The sequence below is a fragment of the Zonotrichia albicollis genome, chromosome 18, assembly GCF_047830755.1.
Source record: "Zonotrichia albicollis isolate bZonAlb1 chromosome 18, bZonAlb1.hap1, whole genome shotgun sequence".
NCBI classification, from domain to species: Eukaryota; Metazoa; Chordata; class Aves; order Passeriformes; family Passerellidae; genus Zonotrichia; species Zonotrichia albicollis.
This window is the reverse complement of record NC_133836.1, coordinates 1,837,574-1,855,959: the sequence shown is the minus strand read 5'-3', so window position 1 is coordinate 1,855,959 and position 18,386 is coordinate 1,837,574. Positions and strand designations below refer to the sequence as shown.

At 52.2% G+C, this 18,386-nt stretch overlaps 1 protein-coding gene across 21 annotated transcripts in view; it reads right to left on the bottom strand.

Moving 5' to 3' along the window:
- The window catches only part of NCOR2 (nuclear receptor corepressor 2), a 226,408-nt gene that overhangs the window by 98,948 nt on the left and 109,074 nt on the right, over nt 1–18,386 (bottom strand). For all 21 annotated transcript variants that reach the window (XM_074554206.1, XM_074554221.1, XM_074554222.1 and 18 more), the window contains exons 5-6: nt 16,120–16,299; nt 10,946–11,059 (exon numbers count right to left, since the gene is read on the bottom strand). In XM_074554206.1, coding sequence (XP_074410307.1) covers nt 10,946–11,059; nt 16,120–16,299 — 294 coding nt within the window. The remainder of the gene's footprint in view (nt 1–10,945; nt 11,060–16,119; nt 16,300–18,386) is intronic.

The window sequence follows — 18,386 nt, the reverse complement described above, 5'->3', positions numbered from 1 at the left end:
GTCTAAATAAAAGATGACATTTTCAGTAAACAGCACTTCCTCGCAGAGCCAGGCTGTTCAGGGGGTTACTGACAGTCCAATAAATCCAGATCACTGCGTGCTGCCGACACCAGGGGCTGAGCTGCTACAGCCAAGTACCTGACAGTGATGAGGATGAGGAGATGGATTTTCAGAGGTTCAGATAAAATAAGCAGTTTTAGCTATTTTGGGGTAAGGGAGAGAGAAAATCCCAGTTTAGCTGCCTAAAACAGGGAGCTCAGCCCCAGGCTGGGGAGCAGGGGTGGGCTGGGGTCTGGGCTCCTGGCACAACCAGTGGGGCTGGGCAAATCTGGGAAAACTTTCCAGGGAAAGGGATTTCAGCTCCAGGGGTCCAGCTCACGTAGCTCCCCAGCATCAGGCACCTCTCACACTGTCTCAGGGCAGGATGAGTTTCCAAAGGATTGTCTCACCAAAGGCTGGCACACAGCCCTGCTGCTTGCCCCCACATCCACCCCCGTGGAGAGTTTCCAAAGTCTCATCTATCCCCCACTGCTGGCTGGTCCTCAAAAGCACTGACGCAGCTGTAGGTGTGCAGACTCCTCACCGGAGCCTTGTGCACCCACACAGAGCCTGATCTGCACACCAGCACTCTGAAAGAGTCAGCCCAAGCAGAAAAGCAGCTGTGGGAGTCACCCTGCCCGTGGCGGGGCTCAGGCAAATGGCCCTGGCCAAACCCAGCCCCGTCCCAGCTGCAAAGCCTGCAGCAGGTGCCTCACCACAGCACGACCAGGAGAGCTTCCAGTTCCTGTATTTGCTGTACACAACGCTTTTGTGCAATATAACAGTGACTTCAAGGGTGCTAAGAGAGATGTGACCAATGTGACCGTGCAGGGAGCCTGCTCTGGCACCATCCCCCTGCTGGCAGTGCATCCCTGCCTGGTACCCAGAGCACCCCCACAGCAGACCTCAGTGGTCACAGATGTCCCCAACACTGCCCACCTGATCCCATGAATGGGAATGAGCCAGGTCTGCCCAGGGACCTGCCCCTTGGAAAAATTCATCACACAACAGAGAACTCTGAGCCAGAGCTTAATATTTTGGTCTTCACAAGCGATAAAATCTCCTGGCGTTGGAGAATATCAGCACTATGGCATTTTGAAAAGTCTACACAATTAAATCCAGGGGGTAAGATTTCCAGGAGAGGAAGGATCATTAAAACCACTAAAACCACTCTACATCAGTGGCCAAGAGGATGATTTGGCCAATGCCCTCCTGCCTGCCATTGGTTGCTGGTGAGCAGGAGGCATCAGCTTACCAAAATTTTTTTATGTGCACCTGGGAAAAAAAAGCAGCAAACTAATTAACTGCATTCTGCATAATTATGGGTAGAAGACTGCAGCCTCACTGAAGGCTGACAGTCCCACCATGGGCTGGTGGAAGCTGCCCTGGCAGCAGGGATGGCACAGCAAGGGACTGGTGATGCTGTGTACAATGAGATTAACTTTGAGAAAAAGCTGAGTATGTTCAGCTTGCTGCATTTGCCATGTTTAGACAACTTAATGAGACAAGCCAGAGGCAAACCACCACAGGCAGAACATGTGGCAAATCAAGAAGAATGACATAATTTGTCTTGCATTAACCAACTGCAATATACACGTCTCCAGAACGAAAGATCAGGAGGAGAAGCAATTCCGAGCACGTCATATCTTTGTACGTACACAAAGAAATTCCTCTATCTTGAAAGCTGCCCAATTAACACTTGACACCCACTGTAATTGCTGATGCTCCTTGCTGCCTTTATCAGATCATAGCAGAACCATAACGAGCTGTCTGAAAGGCCTGGCGGAGCGAGGTGAGAGCTGGCAGTGCAACGGGGAAGAACAGAAAACACCCAGCAGAGGGTTCCCACCACGCCAGGGCTCATCTCCGGGGCAGACAGACACAGGGAGGCGTGCTCCTGCCCAGGGACTCAGCAAGCCACAACCTGACTGGAGAATTTATGCAAACCCCAAACTGTTCAGGTACAAAGGCAGCTCACCAGGCCCTCCCACAGCAGTGGGACCTTTGCTAAAGACCACCAGCAGTCCTGGTAAATCCTTTCCAAAGGCATGGCCACCTAGGACTTGGTTCCAATACTGGTTTTGTTAGGAGTATGTTTAGTGATGGACTCTGCAGAAGAAAACCACAGGGTTCATCCTACATCTGCTGAATGACCCCACCTGTACTTGCATTCCTGCTGTTTAACAGAAGGAAATTCATCAAGAAGCAAACCCCAGCCTTTACCTCTAGTGAGATACATGAAGATCCCCACCACCTGTACAGTCCCTCTGCAGCTCCCTAGCACACAGGCAAAGATCCCTTTTCTTGATCTGGTAGAGAATCCTGAAATATTGCCCCAGCAGTGGAGCAGTGGTGCTCATGAAGGGACCTCCACTTTTGGAGGGCTCAGTGCCTCAAGAAACATGTCTGAAACAAAAGCCTGGTTGCTGCAGGGCCCACAGATTCAGAAGGGAACCCACAGATGTATCAGGCAGCAGGATTTGCCCCTGTAGAATCTGTCTCCCCCTGGGCAGGGGTACAGGCAGGGAAATTGTGTTCTTACCCCAGCTCATGCTCCTCCAAGGGGCCTGGAGCTAAAGAGATCTTCACCAACAGCAAAAACCTCCCTGCAGACTACAAAAAAATCTTCATTCTTGCCTGAAGAGCATTTGGCTTCCAAAGCAAACTCCAGCCCCTTGCTTTTCCTTTGAAGAAACTTAAAATAGGCCTGGGAGGGGAAAGCAGGCAGGAGAGCAACTTCCCGGCCGTGTGAGCTCCCGTGGGGATGAGGAGCCAACCCCACGAGGGAGCAGAGCAACCACAACCAGAGCAGGGAGAGCCTGGGATTTTGCGTGGGCTCCTCTTAAAGCGAAGTTTAAAAATGGAAGAGAAGGAAACACGGGAGTTATTTTGAGAAAGCGGATCTGAAATTAGGAGGCGGCACTTTCTTGGACCGGCTCCAGCCATGGTTCCATGCAGCACAAAGCTGCTGCAGCTGAACCGTGCTCCCGGGGTTATTTATAGCACCCCGTAGGCTGCAGGGCTGGGATGGGAGGGGTTCTGCTTGGGACCAGCCATGTCCTGCACACAGATTAGCAAAGCCCATCCAGAGGCAGGAGATTGAGCACAGGATGGTGCTGGGAAAAGTTCCTGTCCTGGTACCTGGGCAGGCAGGGCTGTGGGAGCAGCATGGCAAAGAGGCAGGCTGGAGAGGGATTTTGTTTAAAACAAAGTTCAGGAGAAGTGTGGCTGAAGTCAGCAGAAATCATGGAAACCCTCAAAGACACCTCTGTGCACGCAGCAGAAAGCAAACAGCACAGCCAGAATGTGCTGGGACCAAACCGCAACCTGGCAATGCCCGTTCCATAGGGAAAGATTTTCACTCCTACAACCACAAGCACTATTTTTTTCTGCCCTTTAAACCTCAGCGTGCTCTCTCTGAGAGCCAAACCACCGCAGCAATTTGCTGCTTTCCACACACACAGAGCAGGTGGGATGAGCCCCAGTGCTGTGGAAGGGACAGCAGCACAAACACTCCTCCCTCCACAGCTCCTGCAGGCACGGCCAGCACAGAGCCCTGAGCACACCACGCACGAGTGCCCTCCCCTGGGCTCTCCCTGAGCACAGGAGCCTCAGCCAGCCTCCATGGCATGAGCCCAGCCCCTCTCACCTGGCCCAGGTGATGCTCTCCAGGGCTGCCCGTGGGATGCAGCTCCCCCAGCTCCCTGTGCAGAGCTGGAGCCATCTCCCCACCACAACAGCAGTGACAGAGAGCTGTCCCCAAGGCCGGGGCCAGCAGGTGATGCAATGGGGGTTACAGATGACTCATCATATCAGTAAGAAAACAGAGGAAACTGGTGACATGTGAGCCATGTTCACACCAGTTCACACCATTCCCCATCCACCCTGCACAGAGTGTGACAAAACCACTCATTTCAGTTCTTTGCTGCTCTCTGGCTTTGGCTCATCATTGCCAGACAGTTTCAGTCCTTGGCTCGCTCACAGCCCGCCCATGGCCAGTGGGGAGCCCCCAGACACAGCTGGGTTCCACTCACACTCACTCTCACCCCACTCTGCTCTCTTCTACAGAGCCCTTCAAAGGCACACTAAGGTTAAAGTGATGTGCCAGCAAGGCTTTGCCACTGCAAACCATGGCTGAGCATTCCACCACCCCAAAACTGCTGAAAGTGTTGGCACTGCACAGAAAACTTCCAGAAATCCACATTTCAGCCCTGCAGCAGTTACCCAACCCAACCCAAGAGCCAGGGCTGTGCTGCAGTCTGCCTTCCAGCCTCCAGCAGATTTGGGATCTCTGCACTTCTCCTCACTACTTCCAAGACCTAGAAAAGCAGGACATGGCCTTATCTGGTCTGGACAGATATCACATTTAATCACACACAAATCTTCAAAGTCAATACACCTGTTGGAAACTCCAGATCCTGAAACAGACGCCAGGACCTTTAAAAAGCCAAAACAAATGAAAGTTTCCTTAAAATGCAATAAAAAATTAAAATATTCCCAATGACTCCAGGGTAGTTGTTTACATTTTATCTTTTTAAAAATCTTATTATGTAGAAATGTCAATAGTATCTGAATTCTTGCCTTTCTAGTTTTCCTCCAGACTTTCCAAAAGCCCATTTTGCATCACCAAGCTCAGATGAGGCAGAATAAAAGTTATTAGAAACAAAAGCAAAACAAACAAGACCCTTTCATCAGCCAAATATGAAAAGCCCCATCCCAACTACCATGTAAACTAGAATTTGAAAAAAGCCTCGTAGATTAAATGCTCAAAAGCACTTTTACTGTTAAGGTCTTATTTACTGCAGCTCCGTGCTGACGAGGCAAGCCCCATTCCTCCCTTTCTCATGTAAATCAGGAGTTCATAGAAAATCAGAGTTCTACAGACATCAAATCCCTGTAGGATCTGAGTCACACTCAGTGTCTGTGAGTGGTTAACGGCAAGATTATATTTTGCAATGCTAAAAACCTTCATTTATTTATTCTCTTATTTATGGATGGGGCATTAATGCTTTATGGAGGTATTTGAGGGTAAACTGATAGCTGGGAACGTGCTCTGCACAGACACAACAGCAGCAGGGGATGGAAAAAGTTCCAAACAGTCCTTTGAATTCCAATTTTACAGCATAATGCTGGATTTATAGATAGATAGCTGTGCCCTTTTGAAGGAACAAGCATCAAGACAGAAAACGAATTAAAATTTAATCTTATTGATTTCCACCAGCTCAATCTCAAGAGCGAGACAGACGCTGCTGCTGCTTGCGCTGCCCGCACTGCATCAAACGCAGTTTTTCCCAGGCTGACAGCAGGGCAGGATGGGCTCCCCTGGCTGCTGGCACCCACAGGGGTGACACGGGGAGACTGGTCCTGCTGTGGTGGGGCACAGCACGAGGTGTCCCCTCCCTGGCACGGAGGCACAGGACGGAGTCACGCCATGTCCTGACGCGACCTCTGCGTCCGCGATAAATGAGCGCAATGTTTCAGAGGGAGCTGACTGAGCTGCTTTGTCTGCTGGCCTCTGAGCAGCAGTCCTGCACGACAGGGACCTCCAACCACCCTCATCTGTGGGCTCCACATCACCACAATGGGCAGAGAGATGGCACAGGTACCTCTTGGGCACATAAGCAGGAATTTTTGGGATGCACAGGTGACTTGGAGGAGAATTCACCCAGCCAAGCATTGCTGGGCTGATGAGTAGCAGCATCCTCCAGGACACACTGCCAGCCCTGTATCCCAGGAAAAGCACAGAGCAATGCTGCTGTCCTCCCTTGGCTCAGCAAAGGTCTTGGAAATTTCCGTTTAAAGCACAAAAACATCTTCAAGGCCAGGTTTGTTCAATTGATTTCAAGGGAAGGCAAGTGCAAGGGATCCCATGAATGCCCAGTGGAATAAAGCTACAGCTAAAAATACACACGGATGATCTGTCCTGTTTGTGGGGATTTGAGGTGGAAGAAGGGTAAATTCTGTTGATACAAAAACACATCCCAGAGCTGCAAATTAAAGTCCTCAAGGAGGTTGTGTCACACAGTCACCCCTCTGAGGTGCCAGACTCAGCAGAGATCAGCTTTCTTCCACAGGGGAGACACTAAAATCACTCCCAGGCCCTAATTTAGGAGATCCCCAATGTCTCCATCACTGTCAGCCTCTGGATTAACCGAGGCATCCATCCCAATTTGATTTTTCCAGGTAGTTCTGTGCCACCCTCCCAGCACCCAGCTCCTGGAGAGGAGTCCCTGAGCTCCCTGCAGCCAAAACTGTCCCCTGAGCTTCCCATGGCACTTTTCAAAGGCTCCTGGCAATTTCAGCCACCATAACTGTTTTCAAACACAATTTTGTTTCTTCAAGGACTGAACACGCTTTTGAAAATATGACTCAAATGCTTCTGTCAATGCTGCCCACTGTCTGTTGTCAGGTTAGTCCACAGACAGTACCAAAAACGTTAACTCCCTTTCTCATAATCCTTTCAGAAATGGTACAGTTGACACTTACGGTTGAAATTTTGGCTCAGATACACAAGTGTGTGTTTTTCTGTGTTATACTGCAAAGATTTCCCAACAAGTACATTTTTGGGTGCGCCTTCACAGCCCATCTTTTGGACACGAGAGAAAATGGCTTGGGTCAGCACACAGCAGGGGAAAAGGCACCTGGATCTTGAATATCAACTGTTCCTCTACAATCCAAGTCCTCTAAAAGATTCCCAAATGCAACCACAGCCTCATAGCCCAGGATTTGACTGCAGTCAAGAGCAGCTTCTCTCCACTCTTCCCCAGCATAATCAGTACAGTCACCTTTTTTCTCTGGAAATCAATTACATGTCCAGCAGAGTGTGGCAAGAGGGGATTACAGGTCAAATTTTCCATAATTATCCTCTCTGACACCGAGGAACTTTTCAAATCACACACGTTAAGTAGGTCACAAGAGGGAATGGCAGCGTGATGGGCATTTAGCATCAGAAAACCTGAATTTGGAGAAAATGGGATCTAGCCCAGCGCCGCCCTCATCCCAACCCTTCATCCATACCCAGCTCGGTGGTGAGAAAAATATATAGACTTCCCTGATGAACCATAAGCTAAAATTAGAAACCATTCACGCCTGCAAAGCCACAGCTATCGCCAAAAGGAAAGTAGGTCACAGAATGGCTGGCTAACTTGATTTTCCGGCTTTTCTAGCTGCCGTGTCCTCAGGTAACCCCTCCTCTCCCATGGCCCGTTCTGGTGCCTCCTTTGTTGGGCTATGACTGCGGGCAGTGTGCGGCTCTGAGGGGCTGGCAGGCACGGTGGGAACGGGCAGGGCAGCGCCTGTGCCCGGGGGACACAGAGCCAGAGAGCCCAGCCTCACTGAGGGCCCAGCTTCACACAGAGCCCAGCTTCACACACAGAGCCCCAGCCTCACACACAGAGCCCCAGCTTCACACACAGAGCCCCAGCTTCACACACAGAGCCCCAGCTTCACACACAGAGCCCCAGCTTCACACACAGAGCCCCAGCTTCACACACAGAGCCCCAGCTTCACACACAGAGCCCCAGCTTCACACACAGAGCACAGCCTCACACACAGAGCCCAGCTTCACACACAGAGCCCAGCCTCACACACAGAGCCCAGCTTCACATACAGAGCCCAGCTTCACACACAGAGCCCAGCTTCATACACAGAGCCCCAGCCAGAGCCCAGCCTCACACACAGAGCCCTGCTTCACACACAGAGCCCCATCCTCACACACAGAGCCCCATCCTCACACACAGAGCCCTGCTTCACACACAGAGCCCCAGCTTCACACACAGAGCCCCAGCCAGAGCCCAGCTTCACACAGAGGGCCCAGCCTGACACACAGAGAGCCCAGCCTGACACACAGAGCCCCAGCCTCACACACAGAGCCCCAGCCTCACATACAGAGCCCCAGCCTCACATACAGAGCCCCAGCCTCACACAGAGCCCAGCCCAGCCTCACACACAGAGCCCCAGCCTCACATACAGAGCCCCAGCCTCACACACAGAGCCCTGCTTCACACAGAGCCCAGCCCAGCCTCACACACAGAGCGCCCAGCCAGAGCCAGCAGAAGCCCCTGCACCAAGCTGCTGCCTCCCACCTGCTCGGGGATTGGCACAAGGGCTGGCTTGCTGCCCCTTCCACAACGTTGCTCTTTAAAGATCGTTTCAGGCTTTGCCAGCACTTCTGGGGTGCTTTTCCTTTCTCGCCTCCTCCTGAGGCCTGAATATCCTCTTTTTATTTGCATTTCTTAGCGTGCACTGCCTCCCTCAAGCAAGCCACAAGCCAAGCCATGCGAGTAAATCTGGCTTTCCTTCCCTTTGTGCATGGGCTGGAGCCCTGGCTCAGCCATTACCAACGCTTTTCCCACAAGTAGACCTCCAGGCATCATCTTCACTGCTTTTCCACGGCACAGAAGAGGCACAAAAGCTTTAAATTTGGCTCAGTGACCTTCATCACTCTAAATCAATACATTTCTATCTGGCTTGCAGCCTTTGCTCCTACCAACTCACCTTGCAATTAATTGCAAAGCTGGAGGCCAGCACAGGAGTGTCTGGGCCTCTCCCACATTCACAGAGATAGAAACACCTGGAGGATCTGCTGCCATCAAACCCACCCTATTGCTGACCACCATTCACTCTTTTCCAACTCACAATCTCAACTGACTCTAATCCCAAGCCCCTTCCTCTTCCAGCTTTCCTCCTCCTGGCCCCAAAGGCAGAGCAATCACCACTAAAATGCATCCCAAACATTCAGTACAGAGAGGCTGAAAGCTGAGCCCCTGAATGTTCTTCAGAAGGGCAATTACATCCTGATTCCCACCCTTGTCATTGGAGCTCTGACAAAGACAATACTCAGCACTCCTTTCCCTGCAGCCCCAGCTCAGCCTCTCCCTGCTGTGGTACAGGAAAGGCTCCTTCCACCCTCAGCCATCCCAGCTGGCCAGGGATGCTGCCAGTGCTCTGTGGCCCACAAACCTCTCCAAAGGAGGAACCTGCCTGCAGCCTGCTCGGGTTTCTGTCAAGCCAAAGGGAAGGTTCTTGGTTGGAGTCTCCTGCCCACAGATGGGCTCCTCACACACGACACGCAAGGGAACTTGACAAGAACAGGGAAGAATCATTGTTTGCCCATCCCTGGCAGAATTCAGACGGGAACACAGAGCCAGATTTGAAATTATACAAAAATCTGGTGTGCGACGTGACCTTTGTTTGCTGGGCACCCACCTGGAATGAGTGCACCCATCACAAAGGCTCAAGGTGAAACCCCTGGCACCAAACTGGCTGGGATCCTCCTCATACTGACAAAGGGACAGCTCTGAGCACTGTGTGTGACAGTGTCCCAGGTGTTATGGCCACGGGCACTGTGTGGGACAGTGTCCCAACTGTTATGGCCATGGGCACTGTGTGTGACAGTGTCCCAGCTGTTATGGCCATGGACTCTCCAGGAGAAATGTAGAACTCCATGCTTGCCCTCCACAATCTCTGCCATCACCCATGGCAGAAATGCCAAGGGACCACCGTGAGGCCTGGAGAGCAGACCCTGTCTGCTGTGAGGTGGTAGCAGGGAATGTGTGACCCTTCCGCTGGCAGGGGCAGAGACAAGAGGTGACAAAGCAGGACAGGGGGCTGGCAGGACACCCAGCCCTGAGCTCCAGCTAATGGGGACTGCCACAATGCAGGCTGCTGGGGATGTGATGGCTGAAGGTCATCTTTCCCTCCTGCCTCACCCTCACCATTTCTTCCCCTTGTAATGTGGTTCAGCTACACAAGAGTGTCCAAGGAGGATGGGGCTCAATTGAACAGGAATAAAAATATTTGAGAGCTCACTTTTGAGTCTCCCTTTTGCACAGGAGGCACAAGCTATCTAGCCCAGGACCCCCAGAGAGGGCCCTTGGTGGTGAGAATGGCTTTGAGAACACTCAGCAGTGCCCCCAAAGCCCAGAGCTGTGCAGCCATCACCAGCTGGTGCCTGCTAATGCTGCAAACACATCGACCTCAGCCTTCACCCACTCACACTACAGACCGTGCCAGCTCTGGGTTCCCACTGCTCAGGGAGAGCAGCAGATGGAAAAAGGAAAACCAGGAAAATTGCCCTGCCTGGGAGCGCAGGGTAGGCGATTTTTTTTTTCTTTTTAGGAGTCAGGCACCTGGATTTCTGCAGCTCCCAGTGAAATCGCAGGCCTCGCAATTCAAAATAATTAGCGACTGGTAGTTTTCCTTTTATGCAAAATCATCCTTTTTATCCAACACCTAAATGAAAATGAATATGCTTGATTATCTACCAAAGGGCCCAATTTCTGAGCCTCGCTCCGATGCACACAGCAAAATTCATCTCTCCTCGGGCTGCTGTTACAGGCAAGGGCTGATAAATGAGCGGTCAAGGCAGAGATCCAGAGCCAGGGATGCCAGCCTGACCTTTGCTAATGCTATTTACAGCATCAAATATCCACAAATCCAGCCATGGCTGCATCCACATCCCTGCTGCTCCAGCCTGGGGGGCTTAGGGACAGCCAGGAGAGCTCACAGCTGGCCTGCCAGTATTAGAGCAGCACAGATGTCACCCTCCTTCCATGCAGCCCACCCACCACGTCAGAGCCCACCCCTTGAGGCAGCTTTCAAGCTGGTTCACTCCAAAGGAGAGGATGAAGCAAACTGTTTAGCAGAGAGGAGTCTGAAGCATCTCTAAGGCTGATCACAGGAAACCCCCCGGGCTTCTTCAGGTTAGGTTCTTCAGAAGACATTAGTGCTCATCTGCACCATCCTGACACCATCCTGACAGGGCTCCATCCCACTCCCACGGCCTCCACCCCAAAGGTAACAGCCAGGAAAACGCCCACCTGATCCCCACCAACCTCCCCATCGTCCCTGGCCACGGTGACACGGCACAATCTCACATTTGCCCCTCCACCACCTCCAGACTCACCCTGTTCTCGTCGTAGATGATCTGCACCAAGCTGCGATGTTTGGACTCGATAGGAGGGGGAGAGATGGGTTTTTCAGGCTCTGGTGGTTTGGCTGCTTCTTCCTCCAACTGTTGCTGTGGAAGGAGAGGGGGGAGGAGGAGGAGGGTGAGTCACAGCAAGGAACTCAGCCGTCCCTGTCCACACGAGACTCTCGGAGGTGCCCTGAGCGAGGCAGAGAGCGCCATGGCAGGAGAGTTGCTGGCAGCCAGGGCAGAGGGAGGAGAGCTCCAGCAGCCCCGGCCACGCAGGCGCAGCGCTGCCTGCCCCAGGCACCGGCCCTGTGCTCGTGGCTCGGTGTGCTTGGGGTATGGAGGATGAGGACCTGCCTCAAAGGAGCCTCCTGCAACGGGCCCCAGGCTAGAAATAACGATTTTACTGGGAACGCTTAAATGAAACCACAGCTCCAGCCCGGCTCCTTGCTGCTACCTGCCTCTGGAGCTGCTGCTGCGTGCAGGGAGAGGTGGAGGAGCCAGGGGTGAGGTGATGAGCAAGGCTGCTCTCCACCCTCAGCTTCACCTCCCAATGGAGTGGTTGGAGGAGATGCCTTGGGATGACTGTGCTCCATTAATGACTCGTGCACCAGCCACCCCTGCACTTTGCACTATCACCTGGTCAGCAGCTAAACCTGACATCCCACCTGCAACACTGAGGTGGGAGGAGACATCCCAGCCCTTCTCGTAAGTCTGAGGAACTGCTCAGCTGAAAGAGGAAATCCCAGATTGCTGCAGGCTGCTCCTGGGGCCAGGCTGAGGAGGGAGAGCGCAGCCGAGCGCGGCAGCTGCGGGGCAGCACAGGCACGGGAGAGAGAGCGCTTCTCAAAAACACTGAGGGCTTTTCCCTGCTAGGCTCTCATCTCCAAATCTTTGCAGTTGTTTTTTCTTCCTGCAGCTCAAGCATCCCCTGTTGAAGCATGAGGAAAATCGAGTGAGGAAGAAAATGCAGCTGGGACTTGGCTTGCACAGAGCACAGCACTGATTTCCCAGAGACACTGGTGGCTGTGGCCTGAGAAGAAGCTGAGCATCTCTTCCTCCTCCCCATCACCTCTGCTGCTCCTGATGACACCTTTAGCAGGAGGATACACTTGGCATGAACCCAAGAAAGCACTTAAGCGCCCAGACAGGCTGGAATGGCTTGGCTGAGAAAACACACACTCCTAAAATTGTGTTTCAATGGATGAAGCACCCCATGCTGTGCACTCCACCTCCCCATAGGTGGATACCCCTCCCCATAGAGGGAGAAGCAGCAGTTTAGGCAACACCAAGATAAGGCCAAAAAAGCTGCTGTTGCCAGCCAGAGTGGGGAGCAGGCTCTGGCAGTGCAGGAGAGCCTGTGTCCCATAAATCAGCATCACCAACAGCCTTAGAGTTACTCCAGCCATGAGTGAGAGCAGCCAGGAACTGCCCAGCCTGGAGGGAATGAACCCTTCCCAGCACTGCAGGGATCTGTCTGTCCCTTCCTGCCTGCAAACAGCCACACCTCAGTGGCACTCTGAAGGCTCCAACCACAGCAACAGCCCTCAGCCCTCTGCTGTTCTCAGGTGGCCCAAACCACAGCACAGGGGACAAGAGCTCCCTGAGAAGCCACTGCTGAAACCATGGGCTGCAAAGCTGAATTTGGCACAGAAGCAGCACTTCCAGGACCTGCCAGCTCTTCCCTGGTGTCCTCCTAAGGCACCCTATCACACATCCTCACTCCCATGGGATAAACTCCAAAAACTCCAAAGAACGAGCCAGCAAAAAGGATCAGATACATCTACTTCTCTTGGGGAAAATATTTGTGTTTAAAAAGAAAAAAAGTCAAAGCATCCAAAACTTGGCTACATCGTTCTGGAAACCCACAAAAATTCTGCCAAGTGGTCGGGTGTGCAGCAAGGGATTTCAGAGGAGAGGGTTTGATGGCCTATCAGGAAATGAAAGTTTGCCACTAAGTGGAGGCTCATTAAAAACAGCTCATTAGAAGAAAAAATACAAATCTAATTATAGCTGAACTACAGTAGAGAATTCAACTCTACTTGCTGTGGTGTGGCACTGTATGGATGTTAAAGGGCCAGATGCTGGGTGAGGATGTGAGGAGGGGCTGGAGGCAGCACACCTGACTGCAGCCTCCACAGCTCCTCCTGGGAGCCGTGGGAAATGGCAAAGCAAAATAGGTCAGGGTTCCCAGACAGGGACAAAATGGATTTCTTAAAGGTCTGCCACAAGAGCCAGGCTGGGACTGTGACCTTTACAGGATGAGAGATGAGTCCTGACGGCTGCACACTGCCTCCCTCACCCAGCAGTGGCTGCCCAAGACCTCCATCCTCTCCCCAAACAGGACAGGGCAGCAGTGTGGAAGGGATACAAGGTGCCACCATCACCCACAGGGCAACCCATTCCCAAGTGGAAGAGGTGCCCTCTCCAGGAGAGACACCCTTTGGCTGGACCATGTGCTCCAGAGGGACTCTGCGGGCTGCAGCACTGGTGGGAAGGTGGGAGATACTTCAGGAAGGTGGGAGACACTTCAGGAAGGTGGGAGATACTTCAGGAAGGCCCCATCCCTGCAGGAACCAGCTCCCTTGCTGCAGACACCTGCCTGCTGAAGCCAAGGCTGTCGCACACACACCTGGGCACTGGGATGCTTCACCTGGCCGGGCAGAGCAGAGCCTTCCAGGCACAGGGCAGCTCTGAAAACCACTTCCAAGAGAGCCCAGGAAACTGAGCAATGGAAGGGGAAAGGCTGGAGCTCTCCCAGCCAGCAGCTCCACCTCCATCACCAGGTGGGAGTGTTGTACTCCCGGAGAGCCCTTGGCTGAGCTCGGCGCCCAGGGAGGCTCAGGCTCTGCCGCTGCACAGAGCAGCCCAGCAGTTTATTTCTCCTTCAGAGCCGGTGCTGCTGCCAGGAATAAATGCATAAGGATTATCCTTCCCTGTCAGGAAGAGGGGGAGAGAGGACTCGGAGAGATCTGAGCGCATATGGCGCATGAATGAGCGGGGGAAGGCTGACGGAGGTGGCCTCCTGCCAGGGGTGTGCAGGGTTTGGGGAAGGTTTCTCAGCTTTGCTTCTTGCAAGGTCCAGGCAGAGCCTTCCCTGCCATTTATGGAACAACCAGAAAGAGAGAGATGGTGGATTGTGGTTGGTTGGGATTTTTTTAAGCTTTGTTTTTTTTTTGCACAGCCTTTCCATACAAGTGTGTTTAATTACCCTGAGAAGGCCTCCCAAAGACAGAGGGGAAAGGCATTAGGATATTCTGGCTGCATGTGATTTCTCCCCTGCTCCACTGACGTTCCTGCAGGAGCAGTTTCTGTTCCAGGCTCGCTGCTTTCCCTCACTCGTGCTCCTGCACTGACAGCTCAGATGCACAGATGCACAAAACGTTCCTGGAGCATCTCAGACAGGACCCCCTGCTCCAAAATCACTTTTTCCCAGATGTGCTAGCTCTGCTGGAGGACTGGGATAGGGAAGGAGGCCATAGTGGGGGGGTCAGTTTTGCTACCATATAACTTTGCCACCATGTGCCAAAAGTTAAAAAAAAAAATAGAATCAAAGGAAGGGAGGGGACACTTTTACTGCCAACAGCCACTTTCACCTTCTTCCCCATTTAACAGAGCATTTTTGTGGGCAGGAAGAATCATAAAATTTCTTCTTCTAGGGAAGAAATAAAGCAACTGAGCAGCCAACAATAAAAACCCCATTTCCTCACGGGAAGACGGTTTGATTTTAAGGGCGAGGAGCATATGCTGCTCCTGTCAGCACCAGCAGAGCTCCTCAGCACCCCTGAAAAGCCAGGCAGTGGATCATCAGAGCTGTCAGTGCTCCCAGCTGCCATGACAGGGACCTTCCCTGCCCTGCCCATTTGGGAAGCCTTTTTCCAGAGCAGGAAATTGCTGTGGTTGGCATCTCTTTGCTCAAATCTGAGTGAAAAAAGGGCCAGCAGCCAGGTGGCAGAGGGGAAGGGCTGCCTTCACCCCAAAACCAGCAAGAGGAACTCTGTGGTTTCCATGGCTCCAGATGTTCCTCTGGGCCCCGTGAGCTGGCACACAGGGCTCTGCCTCACCCCCAGCACAGCTGCTTCTGCCCACACACCTCTGCAGCAACACATGCCAAAAAGGCTCCTTGGCATTAATTAAACCATACTGTTTGAAAACAAAATGAAAATATTCCTGCTTTGTCTTGCAGGACAGAAAGGAACTGTGTTTGGTATGGGAAAATACAGATCTGATGGGGAAGAGCAAGTGCATGCTCATTCTAAGGAGCTTCAACAGTCAAGGTTTTGCTCCATTCCCAAATTCCTACTGAAGTTACAGCCCCTTGGGAAAGGTCATTCCTCTTGGGCAGTTTGGAATTAGCCATCAGGGAGTTCAGAAACTCATCACAAGCAAAGAAAATAAACCAGGAAAAAAAGAGGCAGTGATTTGCTTTAAAAAGTGAAAGCCTTTAAGTCTGTGGTTTTTTTCACAGATGTCCCTGAAGGTTTTGTCATATTAATCTCTTAATGGGTTTATGGTAATTATGTACAGGCCAACAGCGAGTGGGCCATCCTTTTGCTGGGGAGTGCTCCTGAGCAGGGTAAAGCTGCAGCCAGGAAGATCAGATTCAATCCCTGCTCAAGCACAGCCCTGACTGGAGCTGCAGCAGATGCTGCTCAAGGCTGCAGAGCTGGCAAGCCCCAGGGAAAGGGACTGGATGCACTGGAAGGGCCATTTGGTCATTGCAGCAATGTCTGAACAGCCCAGCACTGAACACTGGCAGCAACAACAGCACTGGGGAGAGACAATTGCTGGAAAGGAGAAATAAAGAGAAATAAAGGACCTGGTGCTGCACTGGGCTGTCCAGTGACTCGGACAAGCCATGCTGTGCTTCCAGCTCTGCTGCTCACCACCTGCACATCTGCTGCCAAGGCACTGAGGACACATTTTTCTCCCTTTTAGGTTCTCTCATGCACAGAGCCACGAGCTGGGTTTCAAAGCATCGTGTGACCAGCAGCTCCAGACTGCAGGCACAGCAGCCACCACCCATGTCACAGCAGGGACACAGCTGATCCTGTGCACTGGCACTACCACTTCCCCTGCTGTGGCCATGCAGGGACAAGGACGGGCCCTGTGGCAGCATGCAGAAGCAAGGAACTCATGCTCCCCTCCACACCACAGCCTCCTACCTGCTTCTTCTTCAGCTTGGAGATCTGCTGCTCCACCATGGTGATCTCGCGGTCCACGCGGTCCATGTTCTGGATGAGCTCCTCCTTGGAGAGCCGCGCCGGCAGCAGATCCAGCTCGGCCTCGCCGTGCGCGGGGCTCACGGGGGACACGGGCTCCAGCTTGCCAGGCAGGCCACGCTCCTGCCAGGGGTCAAACAACACATCAGCTCTCTCCCAGGAGACTCTGGATCCTTCTCTCATCCTCCCACAGCTCCCTGGCCCGTTCCCAGGCTCCTGAGATGCACAGAACCCTCAAAAAAACCTGCTAGACGAGGGAGTACCAGCTGTCAGATCACATCACCACAGGGCTCCACAACCTCCAGCAGCTCCAAAGACAACCAGGTTATTCTCCCAGGGACACGACAGCAGCTCTTCCTCCTGACAAAGCCTCAGTGGCTCCCACCACCTTGAGAGCTGCTCATGTTCTCACAGGATCAATAAACCATCCATATTCAGGAGCTCCCAGCACCACTGTCCCTTCAGAGGGCTCAAGGCAAAAATGAGACACCACAGTCACACCCTCCTTGTGCCACAGAGACAAGAGCACCAAGAACCATGCTGAAGGAAAGGGGCTGGGAGGGCAGCCCTTGGGAGGAAAGCAGGCTCCTAGCTCCTTCATGGCTGTCTTTCTCCATCTCTTTCCAAGCCCTGGGGATACTCTGAGTGTTGGATGTTGAATGCATCCACACAAATATGGAGAAAAAGGGGATAGGTGAGTCAAGATAAAAACAACAACAAACTGATATTTTTCAAATTCCAGGTGAAGAGGCTCTCAGCTCAACAAGACCCTTCAAGTCAGAGAGACTGGAGAGATCAGCAAAACCTCCATGGCCATGACAGGGAGCAGCAATAATGACCCAGGGCAGAGGGAAGCTGCCTGATGAGCCTGCCCACCACAGGTGAGCACACCTGGGCTGAGGCAGCTGTTGAACAGCCACCACCACACAGATGGGATCACAGCACAGCACCAGCCTGCCCTGACCCAGGATGCTCCTCTCTGGCAGCCACCCAGAGCCTTAATTAAAAGTTTATCTATTCATTTGCTTAGTGAGTGGATGGATTTCTTTTCCTGGAGGGGGAGGAGAGGAGCAGTGTCTCCAGTGGTAACCCTAAACCAGTGCCAGGCTGGGCAGGCAGCACAGGGGAGGGAGGGAGGGATGGGGCAGGCAAACAAGGCAAGGAGCTCACACAACTCTGCCACCTTCATTACTGCAGCCCTCAGAAAGCCAACACTGTTCTGTGCTCCCACTGTCCTGCCTCAGCCCATGCACCCAGGAGCACAAAGGCACCACAAGGCTAAGCTGGTTGTGTCCAGCATCCATCCAGAAGAGAAGCCAGAAGGACTTGAGAGCTTTCTGAAGAATCCTGAAGAGAAGATCCTGTCTTGTTTTACTTCCCAGCACTAGACATCAAAAATGGTCAGTCTGCTGACATGGGAAGGCTTTATGATCTCCACAACTGGGTTTTTTTTTTTTGTGGTTTTGGTTTTTTTTCAAGTCAGGAGGAGCAGGACAACCACAAAAAGCAAAAGATAAATTAGCTGTTCATGAAATCTTGTTCAGATTAAGGCACAGGAAGGGGAAGTGGCAGTGGGTAGGTTTTTCTAAAGGAAAGGAAGCTACCTGCCAAAAATGCAGGAGAGAAAGGCTCCTCGCTGTGCACATGAAACAAATGATACTTCCTCTTGTCTGCCAATGTGCAGGACAGGGCATCTTTAAACTCCTACTTGGAACAAAACACCTTGGGAACCTGGGTCCTGATACATTTTTATCTTTTTACCTTGTGGAATGTGAAGGAAAAGAGCAGCAAAGCTGAGTAAGGGAAATAGCTGCAAGTCACAGCACAAACATCATCATCATCATCTGGTATGAGGACATGATTACAGCAATAGAGAGAGGCAATGTCCTTGGCCCTCACATACTGGGCACTGTCATGTCACAAGCACCTCAATAAATCCACAAAATGACAAGCAGCAACAAGAAGGAAAAAACAAAACTAAAGGAAAAAACAAAAATCTCGTCTGTGCAGTGCTGACATCCAAAAAGCAGAGCTCATGGATTTACGCAAGGCATAAAGAAGCCCTTATAAACCACAAAAGTGGCTTGAAAAGAGGTGTGCCAAGACCAGAGTCTGCTCAGAGCATGGGCAAGACCCCCATGGTCAGAGAGATTTCAACCAGTGCTCTGCTTCCTACAGCTCTCAAGAAACCCTCAAAATATATTCCCCTG